This window comes from Pseudophryne corroboree, chromosome 5, assembly GCF_028390025.1.
Source record: "Pseudophryne corroboree isolate aPseCor3 chromosome 5, aPseCor3.hap2, whole genome shotgun sequence".
NCBI classification, from domain to species: Eukaryota; Metazoa; Chordata; class Amphibia; order Anura; family Myobatrachidae; genus Pseudophryne; species Pseudophryne corroboree.
In genome coordinates, this window is record NC_086448.1 from 218,860,430 (window position 1) to 218,885,850 (window position 25,421).

The window sequence follows — 25,421 nt, forward strand, 5'->3', positions numbered from 1 at the left end:
TGGCCGCCCTTAGGGATCCTGCTGATAGAAAGCAGGAGGGTATCCTAAAATGTATTTACACACATACTGGTGTTATACTGCGACCAGCAATCGCCTCAGCCTGGATGTGCAGTGCTGGGTTGGCGTGGTCGGATTCCCTGACTGGAAATTTGATATCCTAGATAAGGACAGTATATTATTGCCTATAGAGCAATTAAAAGATGCATTTCTATATATGCATGATGCACAGCGGAATATTTGCCGACTGGCATCAAGTATAAGTGCGTTGTCCAATTATACCAGTAAAGTGGTCAGGTGATGCGGATTCCAAACGGCATTTGGAAGTATTGCCTTAACAAAAAAGGGGATGTACCCCAGGTCGCCTCTCAAAATAAGACGCCGTATTATCAGGCGCAGTCCTGGTTGGCAAGCGGACAAAAGGGTTCCTCTTTTCTGCTCGTGACAGAGGGAGAGGAAAATGGCTGCAGAGATCAGCCAGTTCCCAGGAACAGAAACCCTTTTCCGCCTCTGCCAAGCTCTCAGTATGACGCTAGGGCTTTACAAGTTCAGGCACGGTGGGGGCCCGTTCTCAATGAATTTCAGTGCGCAGTGGGCTCACTCGCAAGTAGACCCCTGGATCCTTCAGGTAATATTTCAGGGGTACAAATTGGAATTCGAGACGTATTCCCCTCGCCGTTTCCAAAAGTCTGTTTTACCGACGTCTCCCGCTGACAGGGAGGCAGTTTTGGAAGCCATTCACAAGCTGTATTCCCAGCAGGTGATAATTAAGGTACCCCTCCTGCAACAGGGAACGGGGTATTATTCCACACTATTGTGGTACCGAAGCCAGACGGCTCGGTGAGACCGATTTTAAAATCTAAAATCTAAAATCTTTGAACACTTACATACAGAGGTTCAAATTCAAAATTGAGTCACTCAGAGCAGTGATTACAAACCTGGAAGAAGGGGACTACATGATGTCTCGGGACATCAAGGATGCTTACCTTCATGTCAAAATTTACCCTTCTCACCAAGGGTATCTCAGGTTATGGTACAGAACTGTCACTATCAGTTCAGACGCTGCCGTAGGGATGGTCCACGGCACCCCGGGTCTTTACTGAAGTAATGACCGTAATGATGATATTCCTTCGAAGGAAGGGAATTTTAGTTATCCTTTACTTGGACGATTCCCTGATAAGGGTGAGATCCAGGGAACAGTTGGAGATCGGTGTAGCACTACCTCAGGTAGTGTTGCGGCAGCACGATTGGATTCTCAATATTCCAAAATCGCAGCTGGTTCCGACGACTTGTCTTCTGTTCCTAGGGATGATCCTGGACACAGTCCAGAAAGAAGGTGTTTCTCCCGGAGGAGAAAGCCAGGGAGTTATCCGAGCTAGTCAGGAACCTCCTAAAACCGAACCAAGTCTCAGTGCATCAATGCACAAGGGTTCTGGGTAAAAATGGTGGCTTCCTATGAAGCAATCCCATTCGGCAGATTCCACGCAAGACTTTCCAGTGGAACCTACTGGACAAATGGTCCGGGTCGCATCTTCAGATGCTTCAGCGGATAACCCTGTCACCAGGGACAAGGGTATCCCTCCTGTGGTGGTTGCAGAGTGCTCATCTTCTAGAGGGCCGCAGATTCGGCATGCGGGACTGGGTCCTGGTGGCCACGGATGCCAGCCTGCGAGGCTGGGGAGCAGTCACACAGGGAAGGAATATCCAGGGCTTATGGTCAAGCCTGGAGACATCACTTCACATAAATGTCCTGAAGCTAAGGGCCATTTACAATGCTCTAAGCTTAGCAAGACCTCTGCTTCAAGGTCAGCCGGTGTTGATCCAGTCGGACAACATTACGGCAGTCACCCACGTAAACAGACAGGGTGCCACAAGAAGCAGGAGGGCAATGGCAGAAGCTGCAAGGATTCTTCGCGGGGCGAAAAACCATGTGATAGCACTGTCAGCAGTTTTCATTCCGGGAGTGGACAACTGGGAAGCAGTTTTCCTCAGCACGACCTCCACCCGGGAGAGTAAGGACTTCACCCAGAAGTCTTCCACATGATTATAAACTGTTGGGAAAAACTCGACAGGTATTGCGCCACGTCAAGGGACCCTCAGGCAATAGCTGTAGATGCTCTGGTAACACCGTGGGTGTACCAATCAGTGTATGGGTTCCCTCCTCTGCCTCTCATACCCAAGGTACTGAGATTGATAAGATGGAGAGGAGTAAGCACTATATTAGTGGCTCCGGATTGGCCAAGAAGGAATTGGTAACCGGAACTTCAAGAGATGCTCACGGAGGATCCGTAGCCTCTACCTCTAAGAAGGGACCTGCTCCAGCAAGGACCTTGTCTGTTCCAAGACTTACCGCGGCTGCGTTGACGGCATGGCGGTTGAACGCCGGATCCTGAAGGAAAAAGGCATTCCGGATGAAGTCATCCCTATCCTGATCAAAGCCAGGAAGGATGTAACCGCAAAACATTATCACCGCATTTGGCGAAAATATGTTGCGTGGTGCGAGGCCAGTAAGGCTCGACGGAGGAAATTCAACTGGGTCGATTCCTGCATTTCCTGCAAACAGGAGTATCTATGGGCCTGAAATTGGGGTCCATTAAGGTTCAAATTTCGGCTCTGTCAATTTTCTTCCAAAATAGAACTAGCTTCAGTCCCTGAAGTTCAGACATTTGTTAAAGGGGTACTGCATATACAGCCTCCTTTTGTGCCTTTAGTGGCACTTTTGGGATCTCCAGGTGGTTTTTGGGTTCCAAAAGTCACATTGGTTTGACACACTTAAATCTGTGGAGTTAAAATATCTCACAGAAAAAGTGGTCATGCTGTTGGCTCTGGCCTGGGCCAGGCGCGTGTCAGAATTGGTGGCTTTATCCTGTAAAAGCCCTTATCTGATTTTCCATTCGGACAGGGCGGAATTGAGGACTCGTCCTCAGTTTCTCCCTAAGGTGGTTTCAGCGTTCACCTGAACCAAACCTATTGTGGTGCCTGCGGCTACTAGGGACTTGGAGGACTCCAAGTTGCTAGACGTTGTCAGGACCCGGAAAATATATGTTTCCAGGACGGCTGGAGTCAGGAAATCTGACTCGCTGTTTATCCTCTATGCACCCAACTAGCTGGGTGCTCCTGCTTCTAAGCAGACTATTGCTCGTTGGATTTGTAGTACAATTCAGCTTGCACATTCTGTGGCAGGCCTGCCACAGCCAAAAATCTGTAAATGCCCACTCCACAAGGAAGGTGGGCTCATCTTGGGCAGCTGCCCGAGGGGTCTCGGCTTTACAACTTTGCCGAGCAGTTACTTGGTCAGGAGCAAATACGTTTGTAAAATTCTACAAATTTGATACCCTGGCTGAGGAGGACCGGGAGTTCTCTCATTGGGGGCTGCAGAGTCATCCGCACTCTCCCGCCCGTTTGGGAGCTTTGGTATAATCCCCATGGTCCTTACGGAGTTCCCAGCATCCACTAGGACGTCAGAGAAAATAAGAATTTACTTACCGATAATTCTATTTCTCGTAGTCCGTAGTGGATGCTGGGCGCCCATCCCAAGTGCGGATTGTCTGCAATACTGGTACATAATTATTGTTACCAAAAAATTCGGGTTATTGTTGTAGTGAGCCATCTTTTCGAGAGGCTTCTCTATTATCATGCTGTTAACTGGGTTCAGATCACAAGTTGTACAGTGTGATTGGTGTGGCTGGTATGAGTCTTGCTCGGGATTCAAAATCCTTCCTTATTGTGTACGCTCGTCCGGGCACAGTATCCTAACTGAGGCTTGGAGGAGGGTCATAGGGGGAGGAGCCAGTGCACACCAGGTGATCCTAAAGCTTTCTTTAGATGTGCCCTGTCTCCTGCGGAGCCGCTATTCCCCATGGTCCTTACGGAGTTCCCAGCATCCACTACGGACTACGAGAAATAGAATTATCGGTAAGTAAATTCTTATTATATATATTAGAAAATCGGCAGGGGTCCGGCACAGCCACTTAAATAATTACCACACTGGGTGCCTTCATAAAGAGATAGTCAGCAGGTGCGGCACTCCAATGATTTGAAGACACGTTATACAGGAATTACAACGTTTCATTGCCCTTTATTTTGTGGCATTTGTGCCACAAAATAAAGGGCATTGAAACGTTGTAGTTCCTGTATAACGTGTCTTCAAATCATTGGAGTGCCGCACCTGCCGTTCTTGCTATATATATATATTACCTTTTAGTCCATACATTGAAAACTTAGTGCATTATCTCTTTAAGGTTAATGTGATAACCTCTTTAAGGTTAAGGAGATAATGCACTAAGTTTTTAATGTATGGACTAAAAGGTAATATATATATATAGCAAGAACGGCAGGTGCGGCACTCCAATGATTTGAAGACACGTTATACAGGAACTACAACATTTCAATGCCCTTTATTTTGTGGCACAAATGCCACAAAATAAAGGGCAATGAAACGTAATTCCTGTATAACGTGTCTTCAAATCATTGGAGTGCCGCACCTGCTGACTATCTCTTTATGAAGGCACCCAGTGTGGTAATTATTTAAGTGGCTGTGCCGGACCCCTGTCGATTTTCTAATATATATATACATATACATATACATATATATATATATATATATATATATATATATATATATATATATATATATATATATATATATATATATATACATATACATACATATATATACATATACATACATACATATATATATATATATATATATATATATATATATATATATATATATATATATACATACATATATATATATACACCAAGCAGAGGCGGCACTCAGGACGACTTGTAAAAATCATACGGACCCTAGCATCAAGATCAACGTTTCAATCTTATTCACAGATTTTCGTCAGGACGAAAATCTGTGAATAAGATTGAAACGTTGATCTTGATGCTGGGGTCCGTATGATTTTTACAAGTCGTCCTGAGTGCCGCCTCTGCTTGGTATGTTTGGTGATCGACCGTTTATGGCCTAATACACCTGGAAGGCACCGGATGCAAGTTACCTGCTTTGGTACAGAGGGGAGTGCCGGCTTCACGTTTTGCTATATATATATATATATATATATATATATAGGTCTCCAGTTTTCCTGCAAGGCTGAATTGATGTTGCACTGCTGTCACTGTTGACTCTGTTTGTTCCTTGAAAAAGGCCCCGCCAGGGACCGAAACGTTGGACACTGCTGGAGATCGTTTGAGACCTCATATGAACTGTGAGACTACCTTTTGCATTAAATTTACTTTTGGCTTTATTGAATACTTAGTCTGGAGAGTGCTATCTTTTCCCACACAGGTGGGATTTCCTGTATTGTACTATGGGCCCAGTCTCTTTTGTGACTGGACTTTGATGGGCACCCCAGCAGTTGACTACATTATTGTGAGAGTGCAGGAACTCGTTTTGTATGTATATATATATATATGTATATATATATATATATATATATATATATATATATATATATATATATATATGTATATCCAGACCATAGATCCAGAATAGAGGGCACTCACCAGTCCAGCTTCAATAAAAAAGTTTTATTGGTACATCAGAATCAACTCATAGGGGTCGATTCTATTCGGCAACTAATGAATAGCGCCGGGAATTAGCTCCCGACGCTATTCAATTCAGCAACTAATTACCTGCAATTGTCGGGAATTCTTCTCTCATCCCCGGGGGATGAGAAGAGAAACCCGACAAAAGTGCTGCCTCGCGGCCGGCGCGAGGCTGATTCTGTCGGGAATCAGCCTCGCGCCGGGGAGTTAAGTCGGAGAATGCCCGTTCTCCCGACAATTCAACCTGTTTTGTCGGCGAGAACGGGCCATCGCCGACGTAACTAGTTGCTGAATTGAATAGCGTCGGGAGCTAATTCCCGGCGCTATTCATTAGTTGCCGAATAGAATCGACCCCATAGTGTCGACGTTTCGGCTTAAAAAAGCCTTTTTCAAGACAGCCCAGGAGACATCTGCTCAGCATGCCAGGAATAAGCATGCTGACAACCTCTCACGGGCTCCCCTATATACTGCACACAATCAATTAATTATCTTAATTACCGGAAATGCATCACATTAACCCACCCTGGGCTCTCCGTGTTACTTCACTATATAATCATAATATTTAGAGTGCATATCGTGTCACAGTGCCATAGAGTATATTAGCCTTATATATACATATCAGACAATCATCAACATATAAACTGATTAAGGTACTAACCGAGGTTTTAAATTGACGTCCATACCGGAAGTGATCGTATTTGCGTTCCACCGGCTTCAATGGACGTTTCTCCACAAGCATTAACAACTATACCTGAAGTGCGTCACGTCACATCCGTCGCACAATAACATGTAACCGGAAATGCGACCCTTGCATCTCACAGCGGAGTATTTGCGTTCCACCTATTATCTACTATTATTATGCCCTAAATGATGCGGAAATGTCAGTATTAGAACTTGGTCTCTCTTTTGTTCCAACAACTACACACGATCCATTTAATTGGATGATTGATAATTATCGTTTTGGTCGTAAATTGAGACTAAGGGAACAATTTGGTAATAAGAGCACATCTAATGAGTCCAATAAATGTAAACAACCTAGTTATTATGACCCTATATCACATAATGCTAGCATTAAAACGTTCACACGGATGGTAGAAACCGAGAAGGTGAATAGGGTTAAAACGTCACCTAAATACTTTAACTTATCCACTGAACAAAGGTCGGCACTAAGATCCCTAAGGGCTAATAAGAACATCACCATACGTCCCGCTGATAAAGGCGGGGCGGTGGTGATTCAGGACTGGTGCCAGTATGATAGTGAGGTCAGACGCCAACTCCGTGATGAACATACGTATGTGAAGTTAAAGGGCAACCCTACTAATATGTATAAGAAAATCATAGATGAGACCATCGACTTGGGATTTGGGGCAGGTTGGATTGATGATGACACAGTTTCATTTTTGAAGGTTCAACATCCTGTTACACCAATATTGTATACCCTACCGAAAGTCCATAAACGGTTGGAGGACCCGCCGGGTCGTCCAATCGTTTCGGCTAAAGGGTCACTCCTTCAACCACTTGCTATTTATATTGACCAATTTTTGCAACCACTAGTAAGCAAAACCAGTAGTTATGTGAGAGACGCATCGGATTTTTTGCTTAAAATCAAAGATATTGTGTTACCTGATACAGAGGTGTGGTTGGCAACATTGGATGTACAGTCGTTATATACTGTAATCTCGCACTCAGATGGGATTGAGGCAATTGAACAGCATTTAACTGAGGTCCAACACAAGAAACCACCGATAAGATTCCTAACTGATTTGACTACACTGGTATTAAAACATAATTATTTCATGTATGGAAGTGATTATTATGCCCAAATTAAAGGTACAGCTATGGGCTCTAATCTAGCACCGGCATATGCCAATTTGTATATGGCAGTATATGAAAGTAAATATATAATATCTCAGTTTGCACCTAAATTGATTAGATATATGAGGTTTATTGATGATATTTTTTTACTCTGGTCTGGCACAAGGGACGAATTGATCAATATGATAGGTCCCGCCAATCCATTAAGGGTATCTATCAGATTTACTTATAACATAGATCAGACTACGGTTACATTTTTGGATGTAACAGTGTGGAAAGAGGGAGCTGGACTTGGTACTACGCTTTTTCAGAAGGTGACTGATCGGAACACCACCTTATTAGCTACCAGTCAACATCCCCCTAAGTTAAAAGAAAGCCTACCGATATCTCAGTTCTCATAAATTCATCCTATGAACTTGCTGTACTGCAGATAGACGAGATGAAAACTAGATTTCTGCAAAGAGGGTACTCACCAACAACTCTAAACAGATGTATCAAAAAGGCATATCATCGCTTCAGAAACCCATTGAGCAAAGCGGAGCGGGCTGTGAAAAGTGATCGAATGGTACATGTGAGCACATATGACCACACTTCACATATCACAGGTGACATCTATGAGCAACACTGGCCTATGTTAACATCAGACCCACAATTGAATCTCAAGGGTAGCAGCCCCCCAATGAGAGCCTATCGAAGGGGTCCGAATTTGCGCCAGTTGTTAATGCGACCAATGATGCAGCCAACTAAGACCTCTTCACACTGGTTGAGATCGGGTAGAACAGGTTGCTTCAAATGTAAAGGTTGCACCACCTGTAACTCGATGATAAGTGGAAGAGAGATCCGACACCCACATAATGGAACTAAAATCAAGATCCGCTACAATCTCACTTGCACGAGTGCCTTTGTCATTTATGTGGTTATTTGCCCTTGTGGCCTATATTATATTGGAATGACAAGCAGGTCATTCAGGGACAGAATGGCAAACCACAGATATTCGATCAGGACAGCGATTGATACAAAAGAAACTGACAAACCAGTAGCTAAACATTTCCTCCAATATAATCATCAGGTCTCATCTTTACGGTGTATGGTCATTGACCAGGTCCCGGAATTGGTGCGAGGTGGCGATCGAGCACTCGCATTGAAGAAACTTGAAGCACGTTGGATTTATACACTGGATACCGTTGTACCACGTGGGCTAAATGAGAATAACCCACTTAAATTCTTTATACATTGAAAGTTGAGTACAACAAAACAGCTTTGATCCTGATTGATCTTTAGTGAGAAGTACAATGAAAAAATGTTCCTATACCATTTACGAGTTAACCATTTTAAATTGTTTATGAACTTTTTAATATATGTCCCATATGGATTCGCTGACATTCACCTCTGACACTTTGGGTCTGATGTGGTATGGCTGGCGGTCCAATATGGGAGGGTGATGTGTATTTTAATGTGGTGTGGTGATGGCTTATGGGCTCCTCTATATAATGTTAGACACACTCTGTGTTAACAGTGCATGTTTCTGACGAAGGGTATTCTATACTGGAGGTACTTTATGAAATGTGAAGCCCCTCTAGTAAATAATAGATGGAACGCAAATTCTCCGCTGTGAGATGCAAGGGTCACACTTCCGGTTATATGTTATTGTGCCACGGATGTGACGTGATATACTTCATGTATGGTTGCTAATGCGGGTGGAGTAATAGTGCATATTCCTGACGATGGGTATTCTATACTGGAGGTGCTTTAAGAAATGTGAAACCCCTTTAGTAGATAATAGGTGGAACGCAAATACTCCGCTGTGAGATGCAAGGGTCGCATTTCCGGTTACATGTTATTGTGCGACGGATGTGACGTGACGCACTTCAGGTATAGTTGTTAATGCTTGTGGAGAAACGTCCATTGAAGCCGGTGGAACGCAAATACGATCACTTCCGGTATGGACGTCAATTTAAAACCTCGGTTAGTACCTTAATCAGTTTATATGTTGATGATTGTCTGATATGTATATATAAGGCTAATATACTCTATGGCACTGTGACACGATATGCACTCTAAATATTATGATTATATAGTGAAGTAACACGGAGAGCCCAGGGTGGGTTAATGTGATGCATTTCCGGTAATTAAGATAATTGATTGTGTGCAGTATATAGGGGAGCCCGTGAGAGGTTGTCAGTATGCTTATTCCTGGCATGCTGAGCAGATGTCTCCTGGGCTGTCTTGAAAAAGGCTTTTTTAAGCCGAAACGTCGACACTATGAGTTGATTCTGATGTACCAATAAAACTTTTTTATTGAAGCTGGACTGGTGAGTGCCCTCTATTCTGGATCTATGGTCTGGATATACATTTGGTATATGTGGATGTCCGTATTTGGGCTTTCTTGAGGAGCACCCCGATGGTGACTATTAACTGCTGTGAGTGCGGACATTACAAATCGAGATATATATATATATATATATATATATATATAGAGAGAGAGAGAGTGCTTGTTTGCACATTGCACTTTTAAATATTATATACAGTGCATCCTGAAATTATTCACAGCGCTACACATTTTTCCACATTTTGTTATATTACAGACTTATTCCAAAATGGAATAAATTAATATTTTCCCTCAAAATTCTACACACAATACCCCATAATGACAATGTGAAAAAAGTGTTTTTGAGATTTTTTGCAAATTTATTGAAAATAGAAAAAAAACTAAGAAATCACATGAACATAAGTATTCAGAGCCTTTGCTCAATACTTTGTTGATGCACCTTTGGCAGCAATTACAGCCTCAAGTCTTTTTGAATATGATGCCACAAGCTTGGCACACCTATATTGGGGCAGTTTCGCCCATTCCTCTTTGCAACACCTCTCAAGCTCCATCAGGTTGGATGGGAAGCGTCTGGGCTCTGGCTGGGCCACTCAAGAACATTCACTGAGTTGTGCTGAAGCCACTCCTTTGCTATCTTGGCTGTGTGCTTAGGGTCGTCCTGCTGAAAGATGAACCGTCGCCCCAGTCTGAGGTCAAGAGCCCTCTGGAGCAGGTTTTCTTCCAGGATGTCTCTGTACATTGCTGCATTCATCTTTCCCTCTATCCTGATTCCTGCCGCTGAAAAATAACCCCACAGCATGATGCTGCCACCACCATACTTCACTGTAGGGATGGTGCATGGTTTCCTCCAAACATAACGCCTGGCATTCACAAATCATAACAATAACTCTGACCAAATAAGTGACTGGGGGTTTTCTTTTCTCCTGCTAAATATAAATTTTAAACCTAAATTCAAATATTTGCCTACACTTCAGTGCAAATTGAAAGCTGTTCTCGCTCCAGCCATCAGTGGGGCTTTACTTCCATGTGTCTCAAGTTTGTTCTGTTTATCTCTCTATAATAGCATTACTTTCAATAAAAATGTAAATACTTAGGGTGCATACACACGGTGAGATCCTTGCTATGCCCGATTTTCACTTGCGATTTCCCTTGAACTCCCCGGAGCCCAGCACCACCGATTTTTACTAACTTTTCTTGAGATATGGACGATGTGTGCTTACGATTTTGGCTTATGTGAGATGCCATTGACATGTGAGATGAACTAGATAGTACACCGATCTAGCAAGGATTGACTTGCATGCACAGTCTATCTTTTCTTGCGATGCCGACCTGGCGGGACCGAGCATCGGGATCGAATCGGGATCGCAAGGTGACTTTCACCTTGCGATCTGCACTAACTTTTCTTGCGATTTTGACTATATAGTCAAATTCGAAAGAAAATATCTCACCGTGTGTACATACCCTTAAACTTTTAAAAATGGACAGTGGTGGTTACCATTTCTCTATTTCATCCTAGAAAATGATGGGATCAGATTAGTTGCTATGGGCAACACCTCTAAGTAAATCCACCCCTTTGGTTACATAAAGTAAGGCCATCAGAATAATTTTACAAAGTCTAATTTTTACTCCTATCCCACCATATTGCTACATACAGTACAGTAATATAACACTTTTACAATAACATGCTTTATTCAGCCAGATCATGGGCTCTTGTGCATTCAGCATTTTCTTTTCATTCTCACATATTTACTGTTTTGGGTGAGTGAGTGTTTTGAAAGCTGCACTTTATTAGTGGCTGTCAGGAACTTGTGACATCATCAGTTATAAAAAGAGAAGATTTGTCTAGCAGAGCTGTCTAGTAAATTGGTCACAGTATTTCTAAGGGGCATATTTGCAATTAGAATTTATATACTGCCCAAATGTATCAAAACTCACCCGCATGGACAGGGGCTTCAAAAGGTGTTTGTGCTTGCAGTGTGTTCTAGTCGGGCCTGCTGAGCGCTACTGCTCATGCGCTGTCAATTGATATCTGTAAGCCATTGACTAGCATTATATGTGAAATGTGCCTATAGGTTGCAGCAGCTAACGTATTTGCTGCCAGGGACAAACTCAGGATTGTTTTACAGCTTTGGTGTCGCCATAGAAACCTAATGGGACTGCAGCTGCTGTCAGAAATGGAGGGATCACGGCAGATATGAAGATATTTGCTGTGGTCCCTCCATGCTACATTGGGGTGATTACAGGACGAGAGAGTATACTGGCGCCGGCTGAATTTCAAATAATGAACGGATGCAAATTTATCAATAAAAAATTATTCATACATTTATTAAAATTAGACTAAAAATGATTACAACAAATCTAATTGTCAAAAGGGTAATATAATAGATAAGGGATTGAGAGTCTCTCAAATTAAAATGTGACCACTTCTATCTCCACTTAGGCAATATGCACTTGTTTTCTGGCTAGGACTGAGTCCTCCAAAGTGTCCTCAGTAAATTTTGGATATGGATATTACCATGGTCTCAGGAAGAAGTCCCCTTGGTTCTCAATTGCAGGTCGAGGTCCAATGGCAGCAGGGGAATGTCCAGAGATTCCAAATAGACAGCACTAGTGAGGATCCTATGGGAGTTTGTAAGTCCAAAAATTGGCAGATGATTGAGAATGGCAGGTGCGATGCCCGTGGTCAAGAGGGAAAGGGGGCTCAACGCGTTTCACTGGTCTTGGTCACCGCCAGCTTCCTCAGGAGCATATGTCTTGGATAAACTAAGACAGACTTATATACCCTCATAATTATAGATGAACTGAGACACCTGGCATCAATAATCCCCAGGTGAACAAACACATCATAAAAGGAGTAATCATAATAAAACTTTAGTAACTCAGAAGGCAATCATACTGGAATATAAAGCTTACTATGATAGCAGCATTGAAAAATGAGCATAGGATATAGTAGAATCATATGGAGTTTGGAGAATAATCTTGGTTACTTCCTAGTCACGTGATCCGTCCCGACCACGTGAGTATATGTTACCCAATCAATATAGTATTGGGTGTCTCCTATCCGTAGTATAGGCCAGAAAAAGCCCATATTTGGTAATGATCCGGTCACGTGATTTTGTTTAGCCACGTGACCGGGCTAGGACAACGGCTCACAAAGCGTAAGTAGCGTGGCCGGGACGTTGCGTTCCACTGATAGTACTGCTGCGTGTCATATGTTGTCAGGGTAACGAAACACAGGAAGTGGTGTTATTCTTAGCAGCAAAGGACGGAGCAGATAGAAATAGCATTAGTAGGTTCTGTTATACAGCAATCCCATCTTAGTGATACTATAAATATTATATGGCTGTCCGTAGGCATATTATTATAGAGGACCAGATTCTGTCATACTAAAACCTGAACCTGAACAAAAATATTAATACATAATTGCGAAAGGGGAAGGAGATGGGTATTGAAACAAAAATATATAATGATGAAGAAACAGATAATAACATAGTCAGAATGCTGTCAGAAATCTCTCACATTATAATAGTGATCTATACTAGATACAGATAGATACATGATGTTATGAATAAATAAATTAGAGTATAGGTCCTCAAGATATAGGTCCTCAAGATATCCCTTCATTCCGATAGTCCATGGAAATGGACTATCGGAATGAAGGGATATCTTGAGGACCTATATCTTGAGGACCTATACTCTAATTTATTTATTCATAACATCATGTATCTATCTGTATCTAGTATAGATCACTATTATAATGTGAGAGATTTCTGACAGCATTCTGACTATGTTATTATTTGTTTCTTCATCATTATATATTTTTGTTTCAATACCCATCTCCTTCCCCTTTCGCAATTATGTATTAATATTTTTGTTCAGGTTCAGGTTTTAGTATGACAGAATCTGGTCCTCTATAATAATATGCCTACGGAGAGCCGTATAATATTTATAGTATCACTAAGATGGGATGCTGTATAACAGAACCTACTAATGCTATTTCTATCTGCTCCGTCCTTTGGTGCTAAGAATAACACCACTTCCTGTGTTTCGTTACCCTGACAACATATGACACGCAGCTGTACTATCAGTGGAACGCAACGTCCCGGCCACGCTACTCACGCTATGTGAGCCGTTGTCCTAGCCCGGTCACGTGGCTAAACAAAATCACGTGACCGGATCATTACCAAATATGGGCTTTTTCCGGCCTATACTACGGATAGGAGACACCCAATACTATATTGATTGGGTAACATATACTCACGTGGTCGGGACGGATCACGTGACTAGGAAGTAACCAAGATTATTCTCCAAACTCCATATGATTCTACTATATCCTATGCTCGTTTTTCAATGCTGCTATCATGGTAAGCTTTATATTCCAGTATGATTGCCTTCTGAGTTACTAAAGTTTTATTATGATTACTCCTTTTATGATGTGTTTGTTCACCTGGGGATTATTGATGCCAGGTGTCTCAGTTCATCTATAATTATGAGGGTATATAAGTCTGTCTTAGTTTATCCAAGACATATGCTCCTGAGGAAGCTGGCGGTGACCAAGACCAGCGAAACGCGTTGAGCCCCCTTTCCCTCTTGACCACGGGCATCGCACCTGCCATTCTCAATCATCTGGCAATTTTTGGACTTACAAACTCCCATAGGATCCTCACTAGTGCTGTCTATTTGGAATCTCTGGACATTCCCCTGCTGCCATTGGACCTCGACCTGCAATTGAGAACCAAGGGGACTTCATCCTGAGACCATGGTAATATCCATATCCAAAATTTACTGAGGACACTTTGGAGGACTCAGTCCTAGCCAGAAAACAAGTGCATATTGCCTAAGTGGAGATAGAAGTGGTCACATTTTAATTTGAGAGACTCTCAATCCCTTATCTATTATATTACCCTTTTGACAATTAGATTTGTTGTAATCATTTTTAGTCTAATTTTAATAAATGTATGAATAATTTTTTATTGATAAATTTGCATCCGTTCATTATTTGAAATTCAGCCGGCGCCAGTATACTCTCTCGTCCTGTATTCACTCTTTTTAGGGACTAACCATCCCTATACAGGCTGCCGTTGACAGCGCACTCACCCATTGTTCTATTGTCTTTGTCTCATACATTGGGGTGATACTTACCGTAATATTTGATAATTAGGCCCATAAATCTCCAGTAATTTGTGTTACAAATATTATATGACAGAACAACATAACCGCTGTGCGCACCCGAACGGAGCAACACTTGAATTGCTCTGTCAGGCATCTAGTGGCTGACGCTGCGCAAAACACGTGAATCCCCCCATAGAGGTGAGGAGCAGCGTTAGCCTTTTATTTTATAGGATATTATATAGATAGTTTTGGGAAGTATGATCGATTTATGTGGTTTAGTGCTACTTATCTACTTATTTCACAGTTTATTCTCCATTTGTGGCTGAACACACCTTTTGGATAGCCACCCATTTCTTATAAAAAGCTGATCTCCAAAGTGTTATTTTTTTCAAGTCTAAAGTTTTTAGGAGTATTAAACCATGTAGTCAACTCCTGTGTGCACTTACTCATTTATAGTAGCAGTATTACTTTGCAATATGTAAATTTTAGAAAGATTGCTGTTCTCCTATGGGGTGATTAAGTTATGTGTGTTAAGTCCTGCAAGTCGTTTTCACAAACGAATTGCAGTTCCTTTCCAAACTTGCATTGGATTTTCCCAGCTAATTAATCTTTTTTTGTGTGTGGGGCTTTTATGGTGCACACCTGATGAGGTGAAAAGGTAGGGAAAATATTTTAAGGTAAGACTGATCATGCACTGGAGGGTTTTAAATAGAATAACTTGGCCAATAAAGATATGTGAGTTTTAATGTTAAATTCAATACTGGGTTAAATGATGTGGGACAGGAACGTTGAGGTGTTGTATTGATGGGAGAAGGGTTTTAGAACTTGCGGATGGAAAACTTGTATAAATACTCTGAAAAATCACTTTTAAAGACATTAGTCTATACCCCAAAATACTGTAAATACACATGCTGCTTATAATTTTTCCACCATTAATCTCCAAAGACACTTACTCAGAATCCGAATCCGCTTTATTGGCCAGGTATACTTGCGTATACTAGGAATTTGTCTTCGGCCATGTAGGTAACAGATAAGCAAGTGGTGGGGGTGGGGGCAAGAAAAGTCATACAGATAGGAATACCGTAGGGACACAAGTGAGTTACATGTACGTCTAGTCAGACCAATGTTCAGGAGTTCAGCAGGCTGACTGCTTGGGGAAAAAAACTTTTGAGGCTTCTGGTGGACCTGGCGGGGACAGCCCTGTAACGCCTGCCTGAAGGAAGCAAGTTAAACATGTTGTGGCCGGGGTGTAGCTGGTCCTAGTATTTTCATTGCCCGCTTTTTAGCTCTGGACAGGTACAGGTCCTGGACTGAGGGAAGGTCGGCCCCGATGATCTTCTCCGCGGTTCTGACCACCTTTTGGAGCCTGCATCTGTCCCTCGCGCTGGCGGAGCCGTACCATACCAGTATCGAGGAGCACAGTACTGACTCCACAATCGCAGAGTAGAAGAGGAGCAGAAGCTTCTTTGGGATGTTGAACTTCCTTAGTTGCCTGAGGAAGAACAACCTCTGCTGCGCTTTCCCGACAGTGGCGTCAGCGCTGGACCCCTATTTAAGGTCCCGGGAGATTGTGGTCCCTAGAAACTTGAAGGAGTCCACTAGCGATAAAACACTATCAGCAATCGTTAGCGGAGGTGCACTAGCTGACTTCTTCCTGAAGTCCACTATCATCTTGACAGTTTTGAGGGGGTTGAGCTCAAGGTTGCCAACCCGTCTACTTCCCGACTATAGGCCGAATTATCCCCGTCCTTGATGAGGCCCATGACTGACTGACTGGTGTCATCTGCGAATTTGATGGTCTTTACTGATAGCGCCTCTGAGGTGCAGTCATTTGTGTACATGGAGAAGAGCAGTGGTTAGAGGACACAGCCATGAGGGGCCCCTGTACTAATGGGCCGTGCTTGAGAGGTGAATTCCCCTGCTTTCACCACCTGTGTCCTATCTGTCACGAAGTCTACTATCCAGGAACAGGTAGCTTCTGGGACCCCTAGGTGAAGTAATTTGGGGTGGAGGATGCTGGGGATGATTGTATTGAAGGCCGAGCTTAAATCGACAAACAGGCCCCTCGTGTAGGTACCGGGAATGTCTATGTGCTGTAGAATGTAGTGCAGGCCCAGGTTAACTGCATCCTCGACACACCAATTTGATAGATAGGTGAACTGTAGGGGGTCCAGTTGAGGGCCAGTCACCATTTTCAGGTGATTCAAAACCAGATGCTCGAACGTTTTCATGACCACAGACGTCTGTGCTATCGGCCTGTAATCGTTCAGGTTCGTGATATAGGGTTTCTTGGGGACCGGGACGATAGTAGACCTTTTGAGGCAGGAAGGGACTTTCTGTAGCTGCAGCGATTTGTTGAAAATCTTGGTGAATATGGGGGCGAGCTGACCCGCACATGCTCTCAGGGCACATGGTGACACTCCGTCAGGACCCGGAGCTTTCCTGGGTTTGGCCCTTTTGAACAATGCCTCCACCTCTTCTTGGGCGACTTGCAGTTCCTGGAGTTGGCCGTCTGTGTTCGGGGCATAGTAGAGGTGATTGTTTGGGTCACAGGGGACTTCTTTTGGGAACCTGCAATAAAAGTGGTTCAGCTCGTCTACTAGGTCTCGGTGCATGGTGGTGGGCTTCGATGTTTTCTTGTAGTTGGTTATGAAATGCATTCCTTTCCATACAGATACGGGGTCATTGGTGGAGAGATCGTTTGTCAGCTTGTCCAAGAACCGCTTTTTTGCTAGCCTGATTTCTTTAGTCAGAGAGTTCCTAGTTCGATTGTATGTATGTCCTTTTTCCACTATTATTGCCCACAATACTGTGAAGACACTTGCTGTATCATTTTCCCACCATTAATAAAAAAAAAAAGCAACAACTTCTGCCAGGTCACTTTTTGTGTAGAAATGTAGGGCGGCATCGCGGGTGGTTTCAGTTGTTGGGATCCCGGCACACAGTATACCGGCGCCGCAATCCCAACACCTGGCATACTGACACCTTTTCTCCCTCTTGGGGGTCCCCTGGAGGGAGAATAGATGGCGTGGCGTGCGTAGTGCACCATCATGCCCGCAGGGGGCTCATTTGCGCTCGCCCAGCTGTCGGTATGCCGGCGGTTGGGATTCTGGTGCCGGTAAGCTGCCTGGCCGCTGGCATACCATACTACACCCGGCCTCGCCGCGAGTATTGCACGTATTGCCGCGATGTATGTGAGTTTCATGATGCAAACCCATATATGTAATGCTGTCCATAGATTGTTAGAAAAAAACTCCCCGTCAGGCAGAACAATTAACTGTTGTGGCCATACACTGTCAGATAATTGATCTGTCTGATAGTGAGTATGTATATCTACTATCAGATCTGAGAAACAATTATCATCAGTCAGGCATGCAGAAACAATTTGTGGAGCTTTGTCCGTGCAGTAAATACTGCACATAATTGAATCTGTCCCAAAGAATGATATAACGTAACATATATGTTGTTTTACAGAAGGTTTAACTATTGCAGTGGTGGTGTTGAGTATATTCCATCTGATCTTAGGAAAGCAGAGCTCCTTTAATTAGTGACCAAAATAAATTATTATTCATTTAGTGGAACTAGTGATGGTAGTACATATTGTACAGCCCTGTTGTTAAATGAGGTGATGGCTCAGGTCACCCTAATACATTCTGGCAACGAGTGTGTTTTTGAAGAAGAATTAGTGACATTAGTTGAAATAGGTAGATCTGTTTGCGGTGCATGTTCTGTGTACTGAATGACACTTTTGTGCAGGAGTACACTATTGAGAATATGATTTATTTATTTTTCCTCCGCTAGCGTATATTCAAAATAAAATAAAATATTATATCTTATTGAGACTTTAATGTACAGAGGTGTGCATTATATCTGATGACTGTATTTAGAAACAGCCAGTAACAAGTTCAGTGTAACAGAAGCATCTTTGTAACATGTAAACGCTTTATGTTGCAGCGGCCACCGGAGACATGCCAGCTTACCAGATACGTACTCCAAGCTCTGCTATGCCACAAGGAGTAGTAGTGGCATCTGCACCAGCCAACTTGCATAGTCCTCAGCAGCTAGCAGAAGAAGCTACGCGGAAGAGAGAGATGCGATTAATGAAAAACAGGTAGGAAACTGGTTTATGTGAATTGTTACTTTAAATGCTGTCAGTACTGCTAACACTGCTAAACCTAAGCAAATGCAGGGGTGGGAGAACAAGCAATTATTCAAGATTCGGCCAATTCTTCTCACAGTCACAGCTTTGTTACCTGGCTTTTCTTCAGCTTTGATTAGCTCTTAAAACTTTTAAACATTTTTGTATATTTTTTATTTAAGTGTAATTTTAGGTATCATTTAAGTGTAAATTCATGGGTTATTTTATACACGAGAACACATTCAAAATAAAACAATTACTAAAAAAAAAAGTGTTTATTACGTTCAATAAAAGCACTGCTTTCAATTATGTAGTTTTAGAACATTACATTTTCCTACTTGTTTAGTTGAATGCTTCCTTATATATGAACAATGCATAAAAATGAGTGTTAATGCATTTTCTCATACGTCCTAGAGGATGCTGGGGTCCACTTCAGTACCATGGGGTATAGACGGTTCCGCATGAGCCATGGGCACTTTAAGACTTTTCAAGGGTGTGAACTGGCTCCTCCCTCTATGCCCCTCCTCCAGACCTCAGTTTAGAAAATGTGCCCAGGCAGACTGGATGACCTCCAGGGGAGCTCTACTGAGCTTCTCTGAAAGACTTTATGTTAGGTTTTTTATTTTCAGGGAGGACTGCTGGCAACAGTCTCCCTGCTTCGTGGGACTTAGGGGGCAGAAGTAGGAACCAACTTCCTGAATAGTTTCATGGCTCTGCTTCTGGCTGACAGGACACCATTAGCTCCTGAAGGGTACTGAACACTAGCTGCGGCTATGCGCTCACTCTCACAGCCCGCCGTCACCCCCCTTACAGAGCCAGAAGTCAGAAGACATGTGAGTGTACAGAAGAGGATCTTCAGTCATCGTGACGGCTAAAAGGTACCGCGCAGCGGGCGGGAACGCTGCACGTCATGCTACCCTTCAACATAGGCACAGCAGGGCGCAGGGGGGGGGGGGGGGCGCCCTGGGCAGCATGAAACCTAATCAAAACTGGCTAATAAGGGGACATAAGTTGCTGAGGCACAGTCCTACCCCCGCCAGTATAAAAATAAGTATTGAAATTGCTGAGGGGAAACGCGCCATTATGGGGGCGGGGCTTCCTCTTCAGTCCGCCAGCACACTGCTCAGCGCCATTTTCTCTCCAAGCAAGCTGCAGAGAAGAAGCTGGTCCTCCTCCACTTCTGAACAAGTATCAGGGTGCAAAACGGGGGGCACAGTATAAATTGGTGCTGTATTGTGAAATTATCATTATAAAAGCGCTACAGGTCTGTGGGCATTTTTGTGTTATACAGGGTTTTATCACTAGCGCTGGGTTGTGAGCTGGCAAATCCTTTATGTCCGTCTGACAGATTTTACTGTGGGTCTGTCCCCTATAAGTCCCGGAGTGTCTGTGGTGTGGTTGTGCACGTGTGTGACATGTCTGAGGCAGGGAGCTCTTCCCCTGAGGGAGCCATTTTAGGGACACAGAGTTGTAATGTGGTGGCGCTGCCGGCACACCACGAGCCTGAATGGGTGAAAGAATTACGTGATAGTGTGACTCATATCAGTAAGAGATTGGATAAGTCTGAGTCTCATGCAGAAAACTGAAGAAAATCAGTGGAAGATGTGATTTTTCATAGTTCTGCCTTTTCATCCACAGGAGACCCCTCTGGGTCACATAAGAGACCATTTGCACAAATAGTACAAATTGATACCGACACGGACTCTGATTCCTGTGTCGACACTAGTGATTTCAGGGGAATAGATCCTAAATTGGCAAAAAGCATTCAATACATGATTGTTGCTATAAAGAAGGTCTTGAAAGTTTCGGAAGCCCCTCCTTTACCTCAAGAGAAGGCTTATTTTTATAAGGAAAAGAAAATTAATGTAACTTTCCCTCCTTCTCACGAGCTAAATACTCTCTTTGAAGGAGTTTGGGCAAACCCTGAAAAGAAATTTCAGATTCCCAAAAGGATTCAGGTTGCTTATCCTTTCCCGGCAGAGGACAGGAAAAGATGGGAGTCACCCCCCGTTCTAGACAGTGCCCTGTCATGTTTAACTAAAAAGGTGATTCTCCCTGCACCTGGGACGGCTTCACTAAAGGAGCCGGCAGACCGCAAGTTGGAGACTACGTTAAAATCTATTTATGTGGCCAATGGTACGCTGCTCAGGCCCACCATTGCTTGTGCGTGGGTGAGTAGTGCTATCGAAAAATGGTCAGACAACTTGTCATCTGAAATTGACACAATAGATAGAGACGAGATACTCCTAACGTTAGATCATATTAAAGACGCTGCTGCATACATGCTAGAAGCCATGAAAGATATTGGGCTCTTGGGTTCAAAAGCCGCTACCATGGCAGTCTCAGCTCGGAGGGCATTGTGGATTCGCCAATGGAATGCTGACGCAGATTCCAAAAGAAATATGGAGGCTCTCCCGTATAAAGGTGAGGCCTTGTTTGGAGATGGGCTGGATGCTTTAGTCTCTGCGGCTACCGCAGGTAAGTCAAAATTCTTGCCTTATGCTCTTGCGCTGGCAAAAAAGACACATCACTCTCAGATGCAGTCCTTTCGGCCCAACAAATACAAAAAGGGTAAAGGTTCCCCTTTTCTTTGCAGGTAGAGGGAGGGGAAGAGGAAAAAAGTCTACAGCGTCTCCAGGAACGCAAGAGCAGAAATCAACCCTTGCTTCTGCCAAATCTGCAGCATGACGCTGGGGCTCCCGTGCGGGAGTCCGCTCGGGTGGGTGCACGTCTAAAACTTTTAAGTCAGCTCTGGGTTCAATCTGGCCTGGACCCATGGGTCTTGCAAATAGTGTCCCATGGTTATAAACTGGAGTTTCAAGACGTCCCCCCATGCCGATTTTTCAAATCGACCTTGCCAGTTTCTCTTCCGGACAGAGAAGTAGTAACAGCTGCAATTCAAAAATTATGTCAGAATCAAGTCATTGTCCTGGTACCCTTGTCACAACAGGGAGAAGGTTTTTATTCAAGCCTCTTCGTAGTTCCGAAGCCGGGCGGCTTGGTCAGACCAATTTTAAACCTGAAATCTCTGAATCTCTACCTGAAAAGATTCAAGTTCAAGATGGAATCTCTAAGGGCAGTGATTTCCAGTCTGGAGGAAGGGGACTTCATGGTGTCAGTAGACATAAAAGATGCTTACTTACATGTTCCCATTTATCCTCCTCATCAAGCTTATCTGAGATTCACAGTACAGGATTGCCATTACCAGTTCCAGACGTTGCCGTTCAGACTCTCCACGGCACTGAGGGTATTCACCAAGGTGATGGCAGAGATGATGGTCCTCCTTTGACAACAAGGAGTCAGTATAATTCCTTACCTGGACGATCTCCTGATAAAAGTGAGATCCAGGGAACGGTTGGTGCAGTGCACTCTCCCTGTCAGTACTCCAACAACACGGTTGGATCATGAATTTTCCAAAGTCGCAGTTGGAACCGTCTGGGGATGATACTGGACACAGAAGTACAGAGGGTATTTCTTCCAGTAGAAAAGGCTCTGGAAATCCAGAGAATGGTCAAACAAATTTTGAAACCAACAAGAGTGTCGATCCATCAATGCATTCGGTTGGGAAAGATGGTAGCGGCCTACGAGGCCATACAGTTTGGCCGATTCCATGCCAGAATATTCCAGTGGGACCTGTTGGACAAGTGGTCCGGATCCCACCTACACATGCACAAGAAGATAATCCTGTCCTCCAAAGCCAGGATTTCGCTCCTGTGGTGGCTACACAGTTCTCACCTATTAGAGGGACGCAGGTTCGGGATTCAGGACTGGGTCCTAGTAACCACGGATGCAAGTCTCCGAGGCTGGGGAGCAGTCACACAGGGAAAAAGCTTCCAAGGAAAATGGTCAAGTCAGGAATCCTGTCTTCACATAAACGTTCTGGAATTGAGAGCCATTTACAACGGCCTTCTACAAGCGTGGCATCTTCTACAAGATCAACCCGTGCAGATCCAGTCAGACAATGTAACAGCAGTCGCGTACATAAACCGTCAGGGCGGAACGAAAAGCAGAGCGGCAATGGCAGAGGTGACAAAGATCCTCCTCTGGGCAGAAAGACATGCAAGAGTTCTGTCGGCAATTTTCATTCCGGGAGTGGACAACTGGGAAGCAGACTTCCTCAGCAGACACGATCTCCATCCAGGAGAGTGGAGCCTCCACCAAGAAGTCTTCGCAGAGGTGACAAGTCTTTGGGGAGTTCCTCAAGTAGACATGATGGCATCTCGTCTCAACAAGAAGCTTCAGAGATATTGTTCCAGGTCGAGAGACCCTCAAGCAATAGCAGTGGATGCACTGGTGTCACAGTGAGTGGTTCGGTCGGTGTATGTCTTCCCTCCACTTCCACTGATACCAAAAGTTCTCAAGCTCATAAGAAGAACAAGGGTTCGAGCGATCCTCATTATCCCAGACTGGCCAAGGAGGGCGTGGTATCCAGATCTTCAGTAGTTGCTCATAGAGGATCCTCGGCCTCTTCCTCTTCACGAGGACCTACTGCAGCAGGGGCTGTGCGTGTATCAAGACTTACCGCGGCTACGTTTGACGGCATGGCTGTTGAGCGCTGGAACCTAGCCCGAAAGGGTATAACAAAGAAGTCATCCCCACTGTTGTTCAGGCCAGGAAAGGAGTAACGTCTAGACATTACCACCGTATTTGGAGAAAATATGTGTCTTGGTGTGAATCCAAAAAGGCTCCTATGGAAGAGTTTCACATGGGACGTTTTCTCCATTTTCTGCAGGCGGGTGTGGATGCGGGCCTAAGATTGGGTTCAATTAAGGTCCAGATTTCGGCCTAATCGGTTTTCTTTCAAAAACAATTGGCCTCCCTTCCAGAAGTTCAGTCGTTCGTGAAAGGGGTGCTGCACATCCAACCTCCATTTGTGCCTCCGGTGGCACCATGGGACCTTAATGTGGTGTTGCAATTCCTTCAATCGGATTGGTTTGAACCTCTACAGGAGATAGAATTGAAGATTCTCACTTGGAAAGTGGTCATGCTATTGGCCTTGGCATCCGCAAGGCGGGTGTCTGAGTTGGGGGCCTTGTCTCACAAGAGCCCTTACCTGATCTTCCATGAAGATGATAAAGCAGAGTTGAGAACTCGCCAACAATTTCTTCCGAAGGTGGTTTCATCTTTCCATATAAACCAACCTATTGTGGTGCCAGTGGCTACTGACACCTTCACTGCGTCAGTCTATTGATGTGGTTAGAACTTTGAAAATTTATGTCGCAAGAACAGCTAGGATACGGAAAACAGAGGCTCTGTTTATCCTGTATGCTCCCAACAAGATTGGGTGTCCTGCTTCTAAGCAGACCATTGCGCTCTGGATCAGAGGGACGATTCAGCACACTCATTCCACGGCAGGATTGCCGATACCGAAGTCTGTAAATGCCCATTCTACTAGAAAGGAGGGCTCATCCTGGGCGGCTGCCCGGGGCGTCTCGACGTTACAACTTTGCAGAGCAGCTACTTGGTCAGGGGCAAACACGTTTGCAAAGTTTTACAAGTTTGACACCTTGGCCGATGAGGACCTCAAGTTTGGTCAATCGGTGCTGCAGGGTCATCCGCACTCTCCCGCCCGTACTGGAGCTTTGGTATAACCCCATGGTACTGAAGTGGACCCCAGCATCCTCTAGGACGTATGAGAAAACAGGATTTTAATACCTACCGGTAAATCCTTTTCTCCTAGTCCGTAGGGGATGCTGGGCAACCGACCCAGTGCGTACTTTACCTGCAGTTGTTAGTTTTGTAGTTACATAAGTGTTGTGTTACGATTATGTTCAGCATGTTGCTGCAATTGTTCATGCCCGTTGGCATGTGTTAAGTTGAATGCCATGTTGTGCGGCATGGTTGATGTGAGCTGGTATGAATCTCACCGTTAATTTAAAAGTAAATCCTTTCCTCGAAATGTCCGTCTCCCTGGGCACAGTTCCTGTACTGAGATCTGGAGGAGGGGCATAGAGGGTGGAGCCAGTTCACACCCTTGAAAAGTCTTAAAGTGCCCATGGCTCCTGCGGAACTGTCTATACCCCATGGTACTGAAGTGGACCCCAGCATCCTCTACGGACTAGGAGAAAAGGATTTACCGGTAGGTATTAAAATCCTGTTTTTTCTGATATTTAAAATAAAATAAATACAGGTAGTTGAAATAAAATAACAAGTTTTAATTGGGAGCTAGAACAAAAAAAAGAATCAGCAGTCGTGGCTGGCTGTCAGAGGGTACAGCTGCCTGACGACATTTCCACAACGCTGGATTTGAGCAAAATAAGGATTAGAATGGAGTGTATTGTTAGAAGCCTTCAATAGTGTAAGAGAGCAAGTATTTTGTTTTGCAAAGCTTCAATGCTGAGTTGTAATTGCAGACTCCCTTGCTCTTAGAGCTAGATAATCAGTTGTACTGGAGCATAACCGGGTTAAAACCAAGCAGCATTTGCTGTACCCGGGACGGGCAGAATCAAGTTGGGAGAATAACCAGAGTCA

The 25,421-nt window shown here is 44.0% G+C and overlaps 1 protein-coding gene across 5 annotated transcripts in view; it reads left to right on the top strand.

The window, feature by feature from the left end:
* CREM (cAMP responsive element modulator) overlaps positions 1-25,421 on the top strand; it is a 249,487-nt gene that overhangs the window by 220,867 nt on the left and 3,199 nt on the right. For all 5 annotated transcript variants that reach the window (XM_063922130.1, XM_063922129.1, XM_063922132.1 and 2 more), the window contains one exon: positions 18,767-18,923. In XM_063922130.1, the coding sequence (XP_063778200.1) occupies positions 18,767-18,923 (157 nt within the window). The remainder of the gene's footprint in view (positions 1-18,766; positions 18,924-25,421) is intronic.